Source organism: Podarcis melisellensis (genome assembly GCF_964234715.1).
Source record: "Podarcis melisellensis genome assembly, chromosome: Z".
NCBI lineage: Eukaryota > Metazoa > Chordata > Lepidosauria > Squamata > Lacertidae > Podarcis > Podarcis melisellensis.
In genome coordinates this window covers 25,717,064-25,729,991 of record NC_138547.1, presented here as the reverse complement: position 1 = coordinate 25,729,991, position 12,928 = coordinate 25,717,064, and the positions used below count along the sequence as shown (strand labels likewise).

Genomic DNA, 12,928 nt, shown 5'->3' with positions numbered 1-12,928 from the left:
CACCTCCAAGAGTCCATGTGTCTGGTGGGCCTGGTGGGCCCAGCAATCAAAGGGTAAGGCTTATGGCATGGAATACAGCCAAAGAGGGAAGGGGCAGAGATAAAAGAAACAGCAATGCCCAAGTGCAGTGCTCTTTCGCAGGCTTACAAATCCCCTACTGCTGTGTTCTATATCCATACATGTTGCTAACTCTTCCACAGGCACCAATTCTCCAGTGTTAAAGGCACAGGTCTTTCAAAGTACCTTATGCATGAAAAAAATTAAAACACCGGAGACACAAGGAACTGAACCTGAGGCCTTCTGAATGCAAAATGTGTGCTCTGAAATGCCTCAGTCCTATTAGCAATGTAGTATGTTATATAATACTAATAGTTATGAAAAAGTGAGCAAAAAACAACTTTGCATTTTATCAGCCTTGGAACTAAGAGCAGTCATGGCATGTGCCACCAGAGAAAAAATTAACTTAGATTCACATGATGATAGTTACAGAACAGTCCATCGACCAATACTATCAGAATATGAAACCTTTTGGTAATAATTGGTGTCCCTGTAGCTTAAGATTTCTGTAGGAGTAGGTGTGTCTATTGCACCAAAAGCAGCAGCCTTTTCCCACAGGTTCTATGACATTGGAAGACTTTTCGTGCACCTTATGAAGGACTGAACTGAACTGATCTAAGGAGCAAGTAATATTTTATTATAAGTAGCTTAGGGCATAAGAAATCATTCCAGTTGTATAAAGCTATTTGCATTAAGCCACACAGCTCAACACCACCCTTGGGAAGGGAGAAGAGGAAGAGGAGAAACAAATCCAACTTGGCCAAATGTTCTTACTGCAAAAATTGGGATTTATTTGTTCTCTTTATAGCTGTTACTTAGCAACATTTTAAACAAACATATTTTGTTTAAGAAGCAGCCTACTGAGATTGACAGTTGTCTACACAAGTTCATGGCACAGTAACTCTTTTAATCTGTTATGGTGCCACAGCACTTGACTATTTTTGTTTACAGCCTTACTATGTCTATAATCGCTTTAGTTGAATTAAGCCCACTGCCTTCCCACAATGCTCCATTCCTATAACACTCTCCCTGTACTGGGTATAAGGTTGAACCAACAGGTTTCTGTAAATAAGAATTCCAAGGAGACATACAACAAAGCAAACAACTTTTACACAGTCCTCATTCTCCTTCCCCAAATTTTATTTCGCACAACCATGATGACACTTGAACTGAGTAATAAACTTAGTTAACAAGAACTGCCTTGAGGAAATATTGAATACTGTACTGTTCCTTTACAAGCAAATGTATTTAAAAAGATCGTTAGAACCTGTATAGAAAGATAGATTCTTTCTATGAGAAAAGCAGGGCTTTAATTTTTTTTTTAAGCAACAATAAACTTAGCAACAAAAAATTATAAAGTTTTGTTTGGCCATGGAAAATGTAGAGAAGTGTAATTGATGAAGTACAATAAAAATTCAAGTTGTGACTGTTAAAGCCAACCTAAAGACAGTGAAAAGTCTTCAGTACTTTCACGAAGAATGGAATTCAATTTGACTGACACAGCTAGCCTTCAACTAGCCTCCTTAGTATGGAACCCAGGCCACCTTTTGCAACTTGCAGTGGAGTCTTGTCTTCTTTGTTCTCAATGTATATGCTTGCTCCGTGAGACACTAGTAGTTTAGCTTCATCTGCTCTCTCTTCATCACAGGCTAAATGGCTGTAAATAAGATGAAAAATTACCAACTATGCTAAAGACACATGACAAGGCAGTAATGAGCTGTCAGCCTGTATTTCTTTGTAGGCCCCACCTATTTTAAAAGTAGGCCTGAACTAACCCCTGTCCCCCTGTGAAATCCCATCATTTACATCAAGTTGTTTAAGGCTCAATTCAGACACTATGCTAAACCAAGATCACGCTGAACCACCCATTCACTATACTTTGGCACAATATCTGAATTGACATGATAGTTACAGCAATTGTTCCACCTCTAGATGCTACTGCGGTAAGAGGATGTCACGAAACTCATGACAGAAAACAAAAGCAACTGACAGTGTAAACCCAGGTGAATAGTGTTAGGATTATAGTCATAAACAGCTTTAACTCACAGTTAGCCTGTTGTTCACCTGGACATACAAGCCATGGTTTGATTTCAAACTACTGTTACTCAAAATCATAATTTGATGCAAAATCTCAACCAAGGGCAGAACTACAACAGGGTGCACTTACTTGGAAGTTAAGTAGCTTGTTAGGATGCATATCTTAAATAAACATACCTAACACCAGGCTCCTCACTACAATCCCACATGCATTTACTAAAGAATCAATGGGACTGAACTCAGTGGGATTTAGGCTGTGTAAAATCTGTGTGGATCATAGCTGTCAACTTACAGATTTGAAAATAAGGGACCAGCAGCCTCGAAAATAAGGGGCCAGCAGCCTCGAAAATAAGGGATCAGCAGCCAAAATAAGGGATTTTAGTCAACCAAACAAAGCAGCCAAACAAAGCCTCAAGCAGTGGTTCCCACAGTGCAGCAACCCAGGAAAGGGATGCAGAGGGGGAAATCACTACATTAAGATGCTGCACTGGTTGGAGGGTAAGCTAAGCAGCACATCAGGGCTGCCGTCATTCTGGTACAAGGAGTTCCATCGGCCCTTCCCCGCCCGAGAGAGAGGGAGGGAAACCAGGGAGACGATTGTGGTGCCACAGCGGCTGCTGAAGCGCTGCCCTTCTGCATCCCTCCTCTTCCTCCTCCCTCAGGCTGCCTCCTCAGCCACCGCCTCCAGCTTCCCCGGGCAGCGCGGCAGAAGTCTAGCAAGAGAGGGGCTGCTTGCCCACCCGCCCGCCACCCGTATCCTCACAACGTGCCCCTGAGGGGGGAAAGGGAGAGACGGAGACGCGGCCTGAGGCGGAGGACCCCGAGACGTTGCTTCCCTCCGTAGCCGGGTGAGCATGAAACCAGGGAAATTTACGGGACATCATCAATCCGGGACAGCAGCGGGAAACGGTGCTGGGATAAGGGAGTTTCCCGCCAAATAAGGGACAGTTGACAGCTATGGTGTGGATGTTTCTGCACCATACATCTTAGAATACAGCCTCTCTTGTAGAATCCCAAGAAGCTCAGTTTGAATTGTTTTTTTAAAAAAAGTTACTGTTAAATGAAAACTCTCAACATTAGAGAATAGTTTGTGCTAAGTAAAGAAGTATTAATATCAATGAACTTGAAAAGTATGGTTCAAACAAACTAGGGCAAAATCTACCACAAATACGTTAGTTCTTACAGAGCTGTGTTTCCCTCTGAATCCTGTAGATTGGCAGAAGCTTTGTACTTCAAAAGAATTTGTATCATTTTCAGGTTTCCTTTGGATGCTGCTCTGTGTAGTGGAGTAGATGCCAGGTGATCTTTTGCATCGGGATTAGCACTATTCTCCAACAGCATTAGTGCAATCTATGAGTGGGGAAAGACAAAGGTTACCAAGCAGGCTGCTTTGTGTTGAGCAATGAGAAGGTGAGGAAGCAAGTGAAATCTTACCTCCTGCCTATTTTTGGATGCTGCATAATGCAGAGGCGTGCAGCCATTCTGATTGACAGCATTCACCTGAGCACCTTTCCTAATGAGAGTTTTCACAATTTCATCTCGGCCAGCAGATGCAGCAATATGCAGAGGACTCCAGCCAGCCTGAGGAGTGAAAAGAAAACAAGGCATAGTATACTATAAGCTTTACAATTCACAGAAGCAGGGCAGGTAGAAAGACTTCTGTCGTGAGGAAAGTACCCCAGACCTCTGCATCGGTGATAACATGGAAGCTAGGGTTGGCTTATAGGGAGTGCTCAGTTTCCTCTCTAAACAGAAGACTTGCTGGCTCATGGTTTTTAAGCACCAGGGACCGTTAAGACATTGTACAACCAAACTTTCAAGCTCTGTTAGAAAGAAAATCCAATACTACAGAACCATGGCAAGGTTTTAACAAAATTTATCCCCTATGAAAATACTGTAAAACAGGGATGGGGCACATCTGTACCTCCAGATGCTGTTGGATTACAGCTGATCATTGGCTATGCTGCTTGGGGCTGGAGTCCTAAACATCTGGAAGGCTACAGGTTCCCCATCTCTTCCATAAAATAACTTGCTCAACTTCGGTAAGAACTTACTCAATAGAAGGTAGCTTTGGTCATTAAAGTGGAATATTTATACAACTGCCATCACATGATATTAAATAGCCAATAAGGAAAGGACCAGGCTCCCTAGTTCTGGTTGCCACCTACCTCCCCAAATTAGCTCTTTCTAGAGCACCACTATATTTCTGAGCCTCTTATAAAGTGGTACCTCGGGTTAAGTACTTAATTCATTCTGGAGGTCCATACTTAACCTAAAACTGTTCTTAACCTGAAGCACCACTTTAGCTAATGGGGGTTCCTGCTGCTGCTGCGCCGCATGATTTCTGTTCTCATCCTGAAGCAAAGTTCTTAACTCGAGGTACTATTTCTCGGTTAGTGGGGTCTGTAACCTGAAGCGTATGTAACCTGAAGCGTATGTAACCTGAGGTACCACTGTATTGGGCCTTCCACAGCTATACGGCGACTTTATGTGACTTTGGATGAGAGAAGTCGTCATGATAATGTTGCAGCTTTCTTTTCAAACCAGCTCAGCCTGCCTTCTTCAGCAGTGAAGAGAAGCAACTATACCTTCCTTCAGGTGTAGCCGAAGACTGAATGGTTCACCAATTCTAAAATTTCTTTTTGGAAGCCACACAGTCTTGCTGCTGCTGCTTGCGTGAGTGTTGGGAAGACCGCTCCCTCTCCTGCCAACTCCATCCGGCCTAGGGGGCGGGGCCTGCACTCACTGCCACAGCATAAGAGGCCTGAGAGAGGCCTCCGGGACACGGCTGCTGCTTGCGTGAGTGTTGGGAGGACCGCTCCCTCTCCTGCCAACTCCATCCGGCCTAGGGGGCGGGGCCTGCACTACCACTACAGTTTAGAGGCCTGAGCAGCTACCGGCAGCAATGGACAAAATGGTTTTAAATGTTTTAATCGCTTTTAATTTGCAGCACTTTAAATGGTGGTTGTTGTTTTTTATAATATTATATTATTTCATTATTTTATTTTTGCTTGGGGTGGGATAAGCACTGAGTCAGCACTATTGTTCCTTACTTTGTTTTGTTTTGTTCTGTTCTGTTTTATTATTATTATTATTCTGTTAAATTATTATATAGTTTGTATTTTGCCTTTTAAGGGGAAGGGTCATGGCTGCCTGGGAGTGGGCCTCAGCCAATAGATTGGGTGGGGCAGGTTCCACAGGGGGAGATGTATTGGGACACCCGATCTCAGTGATTACGGGCAGGAGGAGGAGTTATGCTAAGACCAGACCATGTCATTACCGAGGAGGCAGGTTTAGCCGTTGTTTGAGGACTATCCCTGCCTCCAGGTCTGGTCCTGACCGGAAGGATACAGTAATCAGCAAGGGAAACCCATATAACCTGAAAGTGTTGCTGTGCAATGCCAGGTCAATGATGAATAAAACCACTGCCATCCACGACCAGATTGTGGATGGAGGATTTGACCTGGCATGTGTGACAGAGACCTGGTTGGATGAAGCAGATGGGCCTGTCCTTGCCGCTGCTTGCCCACCAGGTTTCTCTTACGCACAGCAACCCAGGTCATGTGGGCGGGGAGAGGGGGTTGCAGTGATTTTTAGGAAGTCATTAGTCTGCACCAGGCGTCCTATTGGGAAGACCCAGTTTTCTGAGTGCATGTTCTGGAAGTTGGGCAATAGGGGCAGTACAGGATTCCTACTGGTGTACCGACCTCCCCGCTGCACCAAGGATTCCCTGCCCGAGCTGCTTCAGGTCGTGGCGGATATGCTCCTGGAGACACCTAGCTTGGTTGTCCTGGGGGATTTTAACATCCATGCCGACACGACCTTACAAGGGGCCGCTCGGGACTTCGTGGAAAGCATGGCCTCCATGGGGCTGTCCCTGAATAAGTCTGGCCCAACTCATAGCCACGGACATGCCTTAGACTTGGTGTTTACCTCTACGGATGTCGGTGATCTGACATTAACTAAAAGCGAAACAAAAGAAGTGCCATGGTCAGATCACTTCCTGGTGCAACTGGACTTCTCCGCAACCCTTCCCCTCCGCAGGGAGGTGGGACCGATTCGGATGGTCCGCCCCCGCCACTTAATGGATCCAATTGGCTTCCAGAGAGTGGTAGGGGATGCTTTATCCCAAGCTGATGGCCTTTCAGCTGATTCCCTGGTGGCACGCTGGAATGCGGAGCTAACCAGGGCAATTGACTGTCTGGCTCCGAAGCGCCCTCTCCGATTGCATGGAGCCCGGACAGCCCCATGGTTTTCCCCGGAGCTGAGGGTGATGAAACAATCGTTGAGACGGCTAGAGCGCCGGTGGCGGAAAACTCATTCTGAATCAGACCGGACACGGGTTAGAGCTCAACGTCGAGCCTACCAAGTGGCAATGGCGACGGCGAAGAGGGCCTTCTTCGCCGCCTCCATTGCATCTGCAGAAAACAGCAGCAGGAGACTTTTTCAGGTGGTTCGCAGTTTATCGGAACCACCTGTACCACCGGGGCCTGGTAGGGACCCCAAGATCTCCTGCAATGCTTTTGCAAAGTTTTTTGCAGATAAAATCGCTCAGATTCAGAAGGAGGTAGACTCCACCGTGGGAGCAGGGCCAGGGCGGGAGAGTGCTAGAGTTCTGTCTGGTCCTGTTATATGGGATCAATTCCAATCTGTTACCTCCGAGGATGTGGACAGGCTGCTTGGACGAGTGAAACCGACCACCTGTCTCCTTGATCCTTGCCCATCCTGGCTGATAAAAGCGAGCCGGGAAGCGCTGGGCGATGGGCTCTGCGGGGTGGTGAATGCTTCCCTCTGTGAGGGAGCCTTCCCAGACCCGCTGAAAGAGGCGGTCATTAAACCGCTTCTTAAAAAAACATCTTTAGACCCGGCCAATTTGGCCAACTATCGCCCAGTCTCAAATCTGCCATTCTTGGGCAAGGTGATTGAGCGGGTGGTTGCTGAACAACTCCAAGCACGCCTGGAGGAAACGGACCATTTGGATCCCTTCCAATCGGGATTCAGGCCTCACCATGGGACTGAAACTGCCTTGGTCGCGCTGGTTGATGATCTCCGGCGGGCTAGGGACAAAGGTGAGAGCTGTTTCCTAGTTCTGCTGGATCTCTTAGCGGCCTTTGACACCATCGACCATAACATCCTTCTGGACCGTCTAGAGGGGCTGGGAGCTGGGGGCACTGTCATACAGTGGTTCCGCTCCTTCCTCCTGGGCCGTGTCCAGAAAGTGGTGGTGGGGGGGTGAGTGTTCAGACCCCTGGGCTCTCACTTGTGGGGTGCCTCAGGGTTCTGTCCTCTCCCCCATGCTTTTTAATATCTATATGAAGCCGCTGGGAGAGATCATCAGGGGGTTTGGACTGGGTGTTCATCAGTATGCAGATGACACCCAGCTCTACCTCTCCTTTAAATCAGAACCAGTGAAGGCGGTGAAGGTCCTGTGTGAGTGCCTGGAGGCGGTTGGAGGTTGGATGGCGGCTAACAGATTGAGGTTGAATCCTGACAAGACAGAAGTACTGTTTTTGGGGGACAGGAGGCGGGCAGGTGTGGAGGATTCCCTGGTCCTGAATGGGGTAACTGTGCCCCTGAAGGACCAGATGCGCAGCCTGGGAGTCATTTTGGACTCACAGCTGTCCATGGAGGCGCAGGTTAACTCTGTGTCCAGGGCAGCTGTCTACCAGCTCCACCTGGTACGCAGGCTAAGACCCTACCTCCCTGCGGACTGTCTCGCCAGAGTGGTGCATGCTCTAGTTATCTCACGCTTGGACTACTGCAACGCGCTCTACGTGGGGCTACCTTTGAAGGTGACCCGGAAACTGCAATTAATCCAGAATGCGGCAGCTAGACTGGTGACTGGGAGTGGCCGCCGGGACCACATAACACCGGTTCTGAGAGATCTGCACTGGCTCCCAGTACGTTTCCGAGCACGATTCAAAGTGTTGGTGCTGACCTTTAAAGCCCTAAACGGCCTCGGTCCTGTATACCTGAAGGAGCGTCTCCACCCCCATCATTCAGCCCGGACACTGAGATCCAGCGCCGAGGGCCTTCTGGCGGTTCCCTCATTGCGAGAAGTGAGGCTACAGGGAACCAGACAGAGGGCCTTCTCGGTAGTGGCGCCCGCCCTGTGGAACGCCCTCCCATCAGATGTCAAAGAGATAAAGAATTACCTGACATTCAGAAAACATCTTAAGGCAGCCCTGTTCAGGGAAGTTTTTAATATGTAATGCTGTACTGTTTTTAACACTGATTGGGAGCCGCCCAGAGTGGCTGGGGAAACTCAGCCAGATGGGCGGGGTATAAATAATGAATTATTATTATTATTATTATTATCATTTCAATTTCACATGAGAACTTTTAAACTGAGGAGAAGGGGCTCAGAATTTTATCTCACACAAGGGCTGTGCCAGCTCAAAAGGGCCCCAGAATTCCGTAAAAACAACAACCCCTCATCTCATGTTGAGAACAGCAGCCAAAGATAACAAACCAGCACACATCCCACCTCTGTGTATCACTAATTCTTCTTTAACACGTGAGAGTAGTTGGTAACAACTCCAGCAGCATTAGGAACTATATCAGCAGTGGGGAATCTTCTTAGCTTCATAGACCAGTTCCTAATTAAGATTTGCCTTGCAGGCCTAGTCTGAGAGGAGGGCATGACCCACCAATCACTTAATGTCACAAATGATGAAGTCAGGACTTTGAAGCATCTGGGAGGCAGCAAAGTGCTAAAGGCAAGTTTTTAACTTCTGTCCAAAGGGGAAGAAACTCTCCTGTTAGCAGCACCTTGTTGCCTGCTGCATGTGCAGTCAAGCAGCTGGGTAGGGTGTCTGAGAAATTCCCTGCGGGGAACTTTCTCACATAGCCAGACTAAGGGGATGTGGTGCGTGTGAACCACTGAGACCATCCTGGCTGTTTCTTAGTGCAGAACCAGGACATCGCCTGAATTTCCAGTCACCACTAGCCAGAATTGGCAAAACTGGCAGCAACAGCAGCAGATATGTTCTGTGCTTAATATTTTATTCTTTTGTTAATTGTGCTTTTTTAAATGTGAATTTTACACCTGACTTCCTTGAAGTAATGTTTTCTATTGGAATGTTTAAGATAACATTTTAGTCTCCTGTTAATTATGTTGCTTTGAATGCATATTTTATATTTGACTTTCTTTAGTAATGTTTTACACTGGATTGTTTTATTCGATGTTTTAACGAGTTGTAAAGTGCTTTTAGCTTTCCCCCCCTTAAAATATAAAGCAGTATAGAAGTCAAGTGAAAGATAATAATAACAACCTGCTTAGTGCTGGGGTTTTATCATGAAATGAGAACATGGAGCTGCTTTAAAGTGCCTTGCATAAGTGTTGATTAAAGCATCTCATCTTTGTCCATTAAGTGAGTGGGCAGTTTGAGCTGAGCAAACAGCACTTTTGCAAAGGGCTTTAAATCTGCTCATAAATTCCTGCTAACTTGGCTGTGCAATCCTGTTCCCTGGGAAGAGGGCACACAGCTAATGCAAAATTTAACTCCTGTTCTCCTACCCATCAGCTGACGTTTCTAGGGATGTCAGCTAACGGTCAGGTGAGTGGCCTTGTGGGCAAAGCTGGAACCTCTGACCTGTGGGATGGAGGTTCCCATCTCTGAACTATATACCTCTGAACTATACATGCAAGATCCTGCCTAAGCACTTTCTGAAAAATAAGTCCAGAACTTACATCATCTTTGTCATTAACATGCACTCCCAGACTTAGTAAAAAGTCGACAATGTCTGCATGCCCAGCCGAACATGCCCAGTGTAGGGCTGTCCTGTTATCCTAAAACACAAAACACAAATAAGCATTAGTACAACCTTGTATTTAAGAACACATCTAGTATCCACAAGCAAGAGGGCACTGCATGAAGGCATGGGGGTGGGCTGGAGGAGAAAGGACAGAGCATTACACCCAGTACAGACAGGCGGCAGATTGCTGAAGGAGTGACAAAGCTCTCCATTCTTCTTTTGTCAGCTCCCAGCAGGCCACAATTATTATGATTATGATTATTTGCAGACTAGTAACTTTTGTGGCCTTATTTAGAAAGACGCATTAACAGAACATTCAGAACGAACTAGAACGATGGAAACTAAAAAGGATAGATACTCCTTTATACAAGCAGCAAGTCATTTAACAGTAAGAACAATAATGGCCAATTTGTATGTTCCCAGAGGCCATTTCGTTCTCCAGACAGTGCCCCAGGCATTTAGAAGAGCATTCAAACTGCCCCCACCCCAATGGGTGGTCAGGATTCATGTAGCAAAATCTTCCTAGTTACTGGGAATGTGCTCTCAGGTATGTCATTATATACAAAAAATGCATTTAAGTGCAGCATGATGCAACATTGATTTTTGGAATTTTCACCCTGAAATTTAACACCACCCCCATGCTACTTCTAGAGGTGTAGCTATGTTTATTCTTTTTGCAGCTATGGACAAATAACTTTGTGATGTCTTTAAAAATAAACAAACATATTGTAAAATAAGCTTTCAGGGTGCATGGTGTGTCTTCAGGCGCATATTGTGCTATTTTCCATTGGCAGATATATTTTCACTCTCCTAATTGGTACGCTTGCCCTCTGCCACCTGAGGAAAAAACCCTTTATGCATCTAATGAAGTGGGCTGAAGTCCAAAAACACCCACATCACAATAAATCAGCTGCCTGTATTTTACAGTGTCATTCTTCTTCTTTTAAGAAGCTGAAACCCTGGCATCTGGCAATCTTACTGATTTAAACATCTGCCAGGTATGTACTGTATCCCATCCTCAACTGAATTAGTAAGCAGAGCACCCTTTCTCCCCTCTAGTAAGTTAGGGGGAAGAGTTTCGGAATCACAGACATATGTGTCTATGTGCTTCCCAAGCAGAAATAAACCCTGCTGTTCTTTAATGTTAGGAACTGTATTTATCTATGCCATTTATATCAGGACTGGGCAACCTCCAGGTGGCGTGAGACTTCATTTCCCATCCGTCTTAGCCAACATGGCCAATAATCAGACAGGATGGCAGTTTGAGTGCAACAACATCTAAAATGATAAAGGTTTCCTATCCCTGCTATATTCTACAGTAACTGGAAACTCATTCCCTGATAGCTAATCCTTATGTAGGCAAAACAGCACCTTCCAAGGGAAAAAAGGGATGAATCAGGGAGCTTGAGGAGACCCCAAAGTTTGCAAGAATACAAAAACTAGATTTATTGCACTTTTAAAACTGTTTTTTTTGAGTCTTTGGACTGCAATAAAGAATGTGTATGATTTGAAAAAGCTCCTCCCTTTCATCTTTCTGTTTTATTATAAAACATATGGTCTTGTGAAAAACTTTGTGAGGTTCTTCTGAAAAGCAATATACAGTATAACTATCTCAAATATATATATGTATATATTGGCGGGGGAGGGCCAGGAACACAATCAGGGAACGGACCCCTCAAAATAGCCAGTAAGGACTAAGCATGCTCAGTGGCCACAGAATACTGGCTGGCTGTTGGGAGAGAAAACTAGAATACTGTACACCAATGATGGGAATGTCATCCTCAAAGTCAGGGTGCTGAACTGGCTTGTACCCTGAACAGGAACATGCTAAACTAAAACATTGTGTTGCTGGCCCCAGCTTAATTATTTATTTGTTGGAATTTCTCTACTATTCCACATGTGAAAATACCAGGGTGGCTGGTGCACTTTTCTAGGACTTGAAAACATATACAAAATGCAAAACACATAAAAAACAGTAAAGCACCCTCGATGGCATAGAATAACATGGCTGGGTTTAAGGCCTTTATATTATTATTATTGTTGTTGTTAAATTCATAAATTATATATTTCGCTTGATTATTAAAACCTCAAAGCAAACGCTAAAGCACTAAAATCAAGTAAAATCCACAACCCTACTTCAAAACATACAAAAATTAAAAATACAAGAACAGATTAGAATTAGCTCAACTTTCTAAGCATCTGCGAAGCTTTGTCTGAAGAAGGATGCTTTTAGCAGACACCGAAAAGTGAAGGCACCTGCTTGAGCTCAATAGGCAGAGACTTCCAAAGTTACCACAGTAACTAAACGACTGAGTACTGTAGTAACAAATGCTGAAAGGGTATTTATGTGGCATCTGCACTAACGTCAATTATGCGGTACTGTGGGAACATACGGTGGTAAGGCGATATCGTGGTTAAACTGGTCCCAAATTGTTATATGTTAATAGTAACGTCTTGAACCTGTCCCGGGGGCAGATCTGCCAAACTTCTATTTCAAGGAACTCAAAAGACGCCCTGCGTAGGTTTCTCCCTCCCCTTTTCAGCTTCACGGCAACCCTGTGAGGTAGACCAAGCTGAGAAAGAGGGGAAGCCCGCCCAGTGAAAGCCTCACAGACGAGTGGGGATCTGCTGAACCCAGGTCTCCGGGTTTCCACTTTAACCACTACACCACACTGCCTCAGAAATGGAGCCCTGGCAGCCCCCCCACTCACAGACAATTAACCACGCCCCCTCCGGTTGCCATGCCAACCTGGTCCGCGCGCTCCGCCAAACTCCGGTTGGCGCTCAGCCGCTCCTTCAGCTCCTCCAGCCGCCCCGTGTAAGCCAAGTTACAAACCTCCACGTTGGACACAGACCCGCCCTCCATCCTGGAAGCCAACAGCCCGAAACCGGGCCCTCTCCTTCCCCCACCACAACGCACACACTCTGCCTTCAAAGCCAAGTGGGCGAAGACTCCCTCTCCTCCTTCTGCAGCCAATCCGCAGAGAGGCTTCGGGGACAGACAGCCAATCCTCGCTCTCTCCCCGCCCCCTCCGCCGTCTCCTCCTCCCTCCCAGGGTTCAGGGGCGTGCGGGGT

At 46.0% G+C, this 12,928-nt stretch overlaps 1 protein-coding gene across 1 annotated transcript; it reads right to left on the bottom strand.

The window, feature by feature from the left end:
• Positions 1-824: 824 nt before the first annotated feature.
• PSMD10 (proteasome 26S subunit, non-ATPase 10) lies at positions 825-12,766 on the bottom strand. The gene is made up of 5 exons (XM_081897508.1): positions 12,602-12,766; positions 9,788-9,886; positions 3,529-3,675; positions 3,278-3,444; positions 825-1,714 (listed from the first exon to the last, which is right to left on the bottom strand). Exons 1-5 carry the CDS (start codon positions 12,716-12,718, stop codon positions 1,561-1,563), a joined length of 684 nt encoding a protein of 227 aa, XP_081753634.1. The 5' UTR covers positions 12,719-12,766; the 3' UTR covers positions 825-1,560.
• Positions 12,767-12,928: the final 162 nt, after the last annotated feature.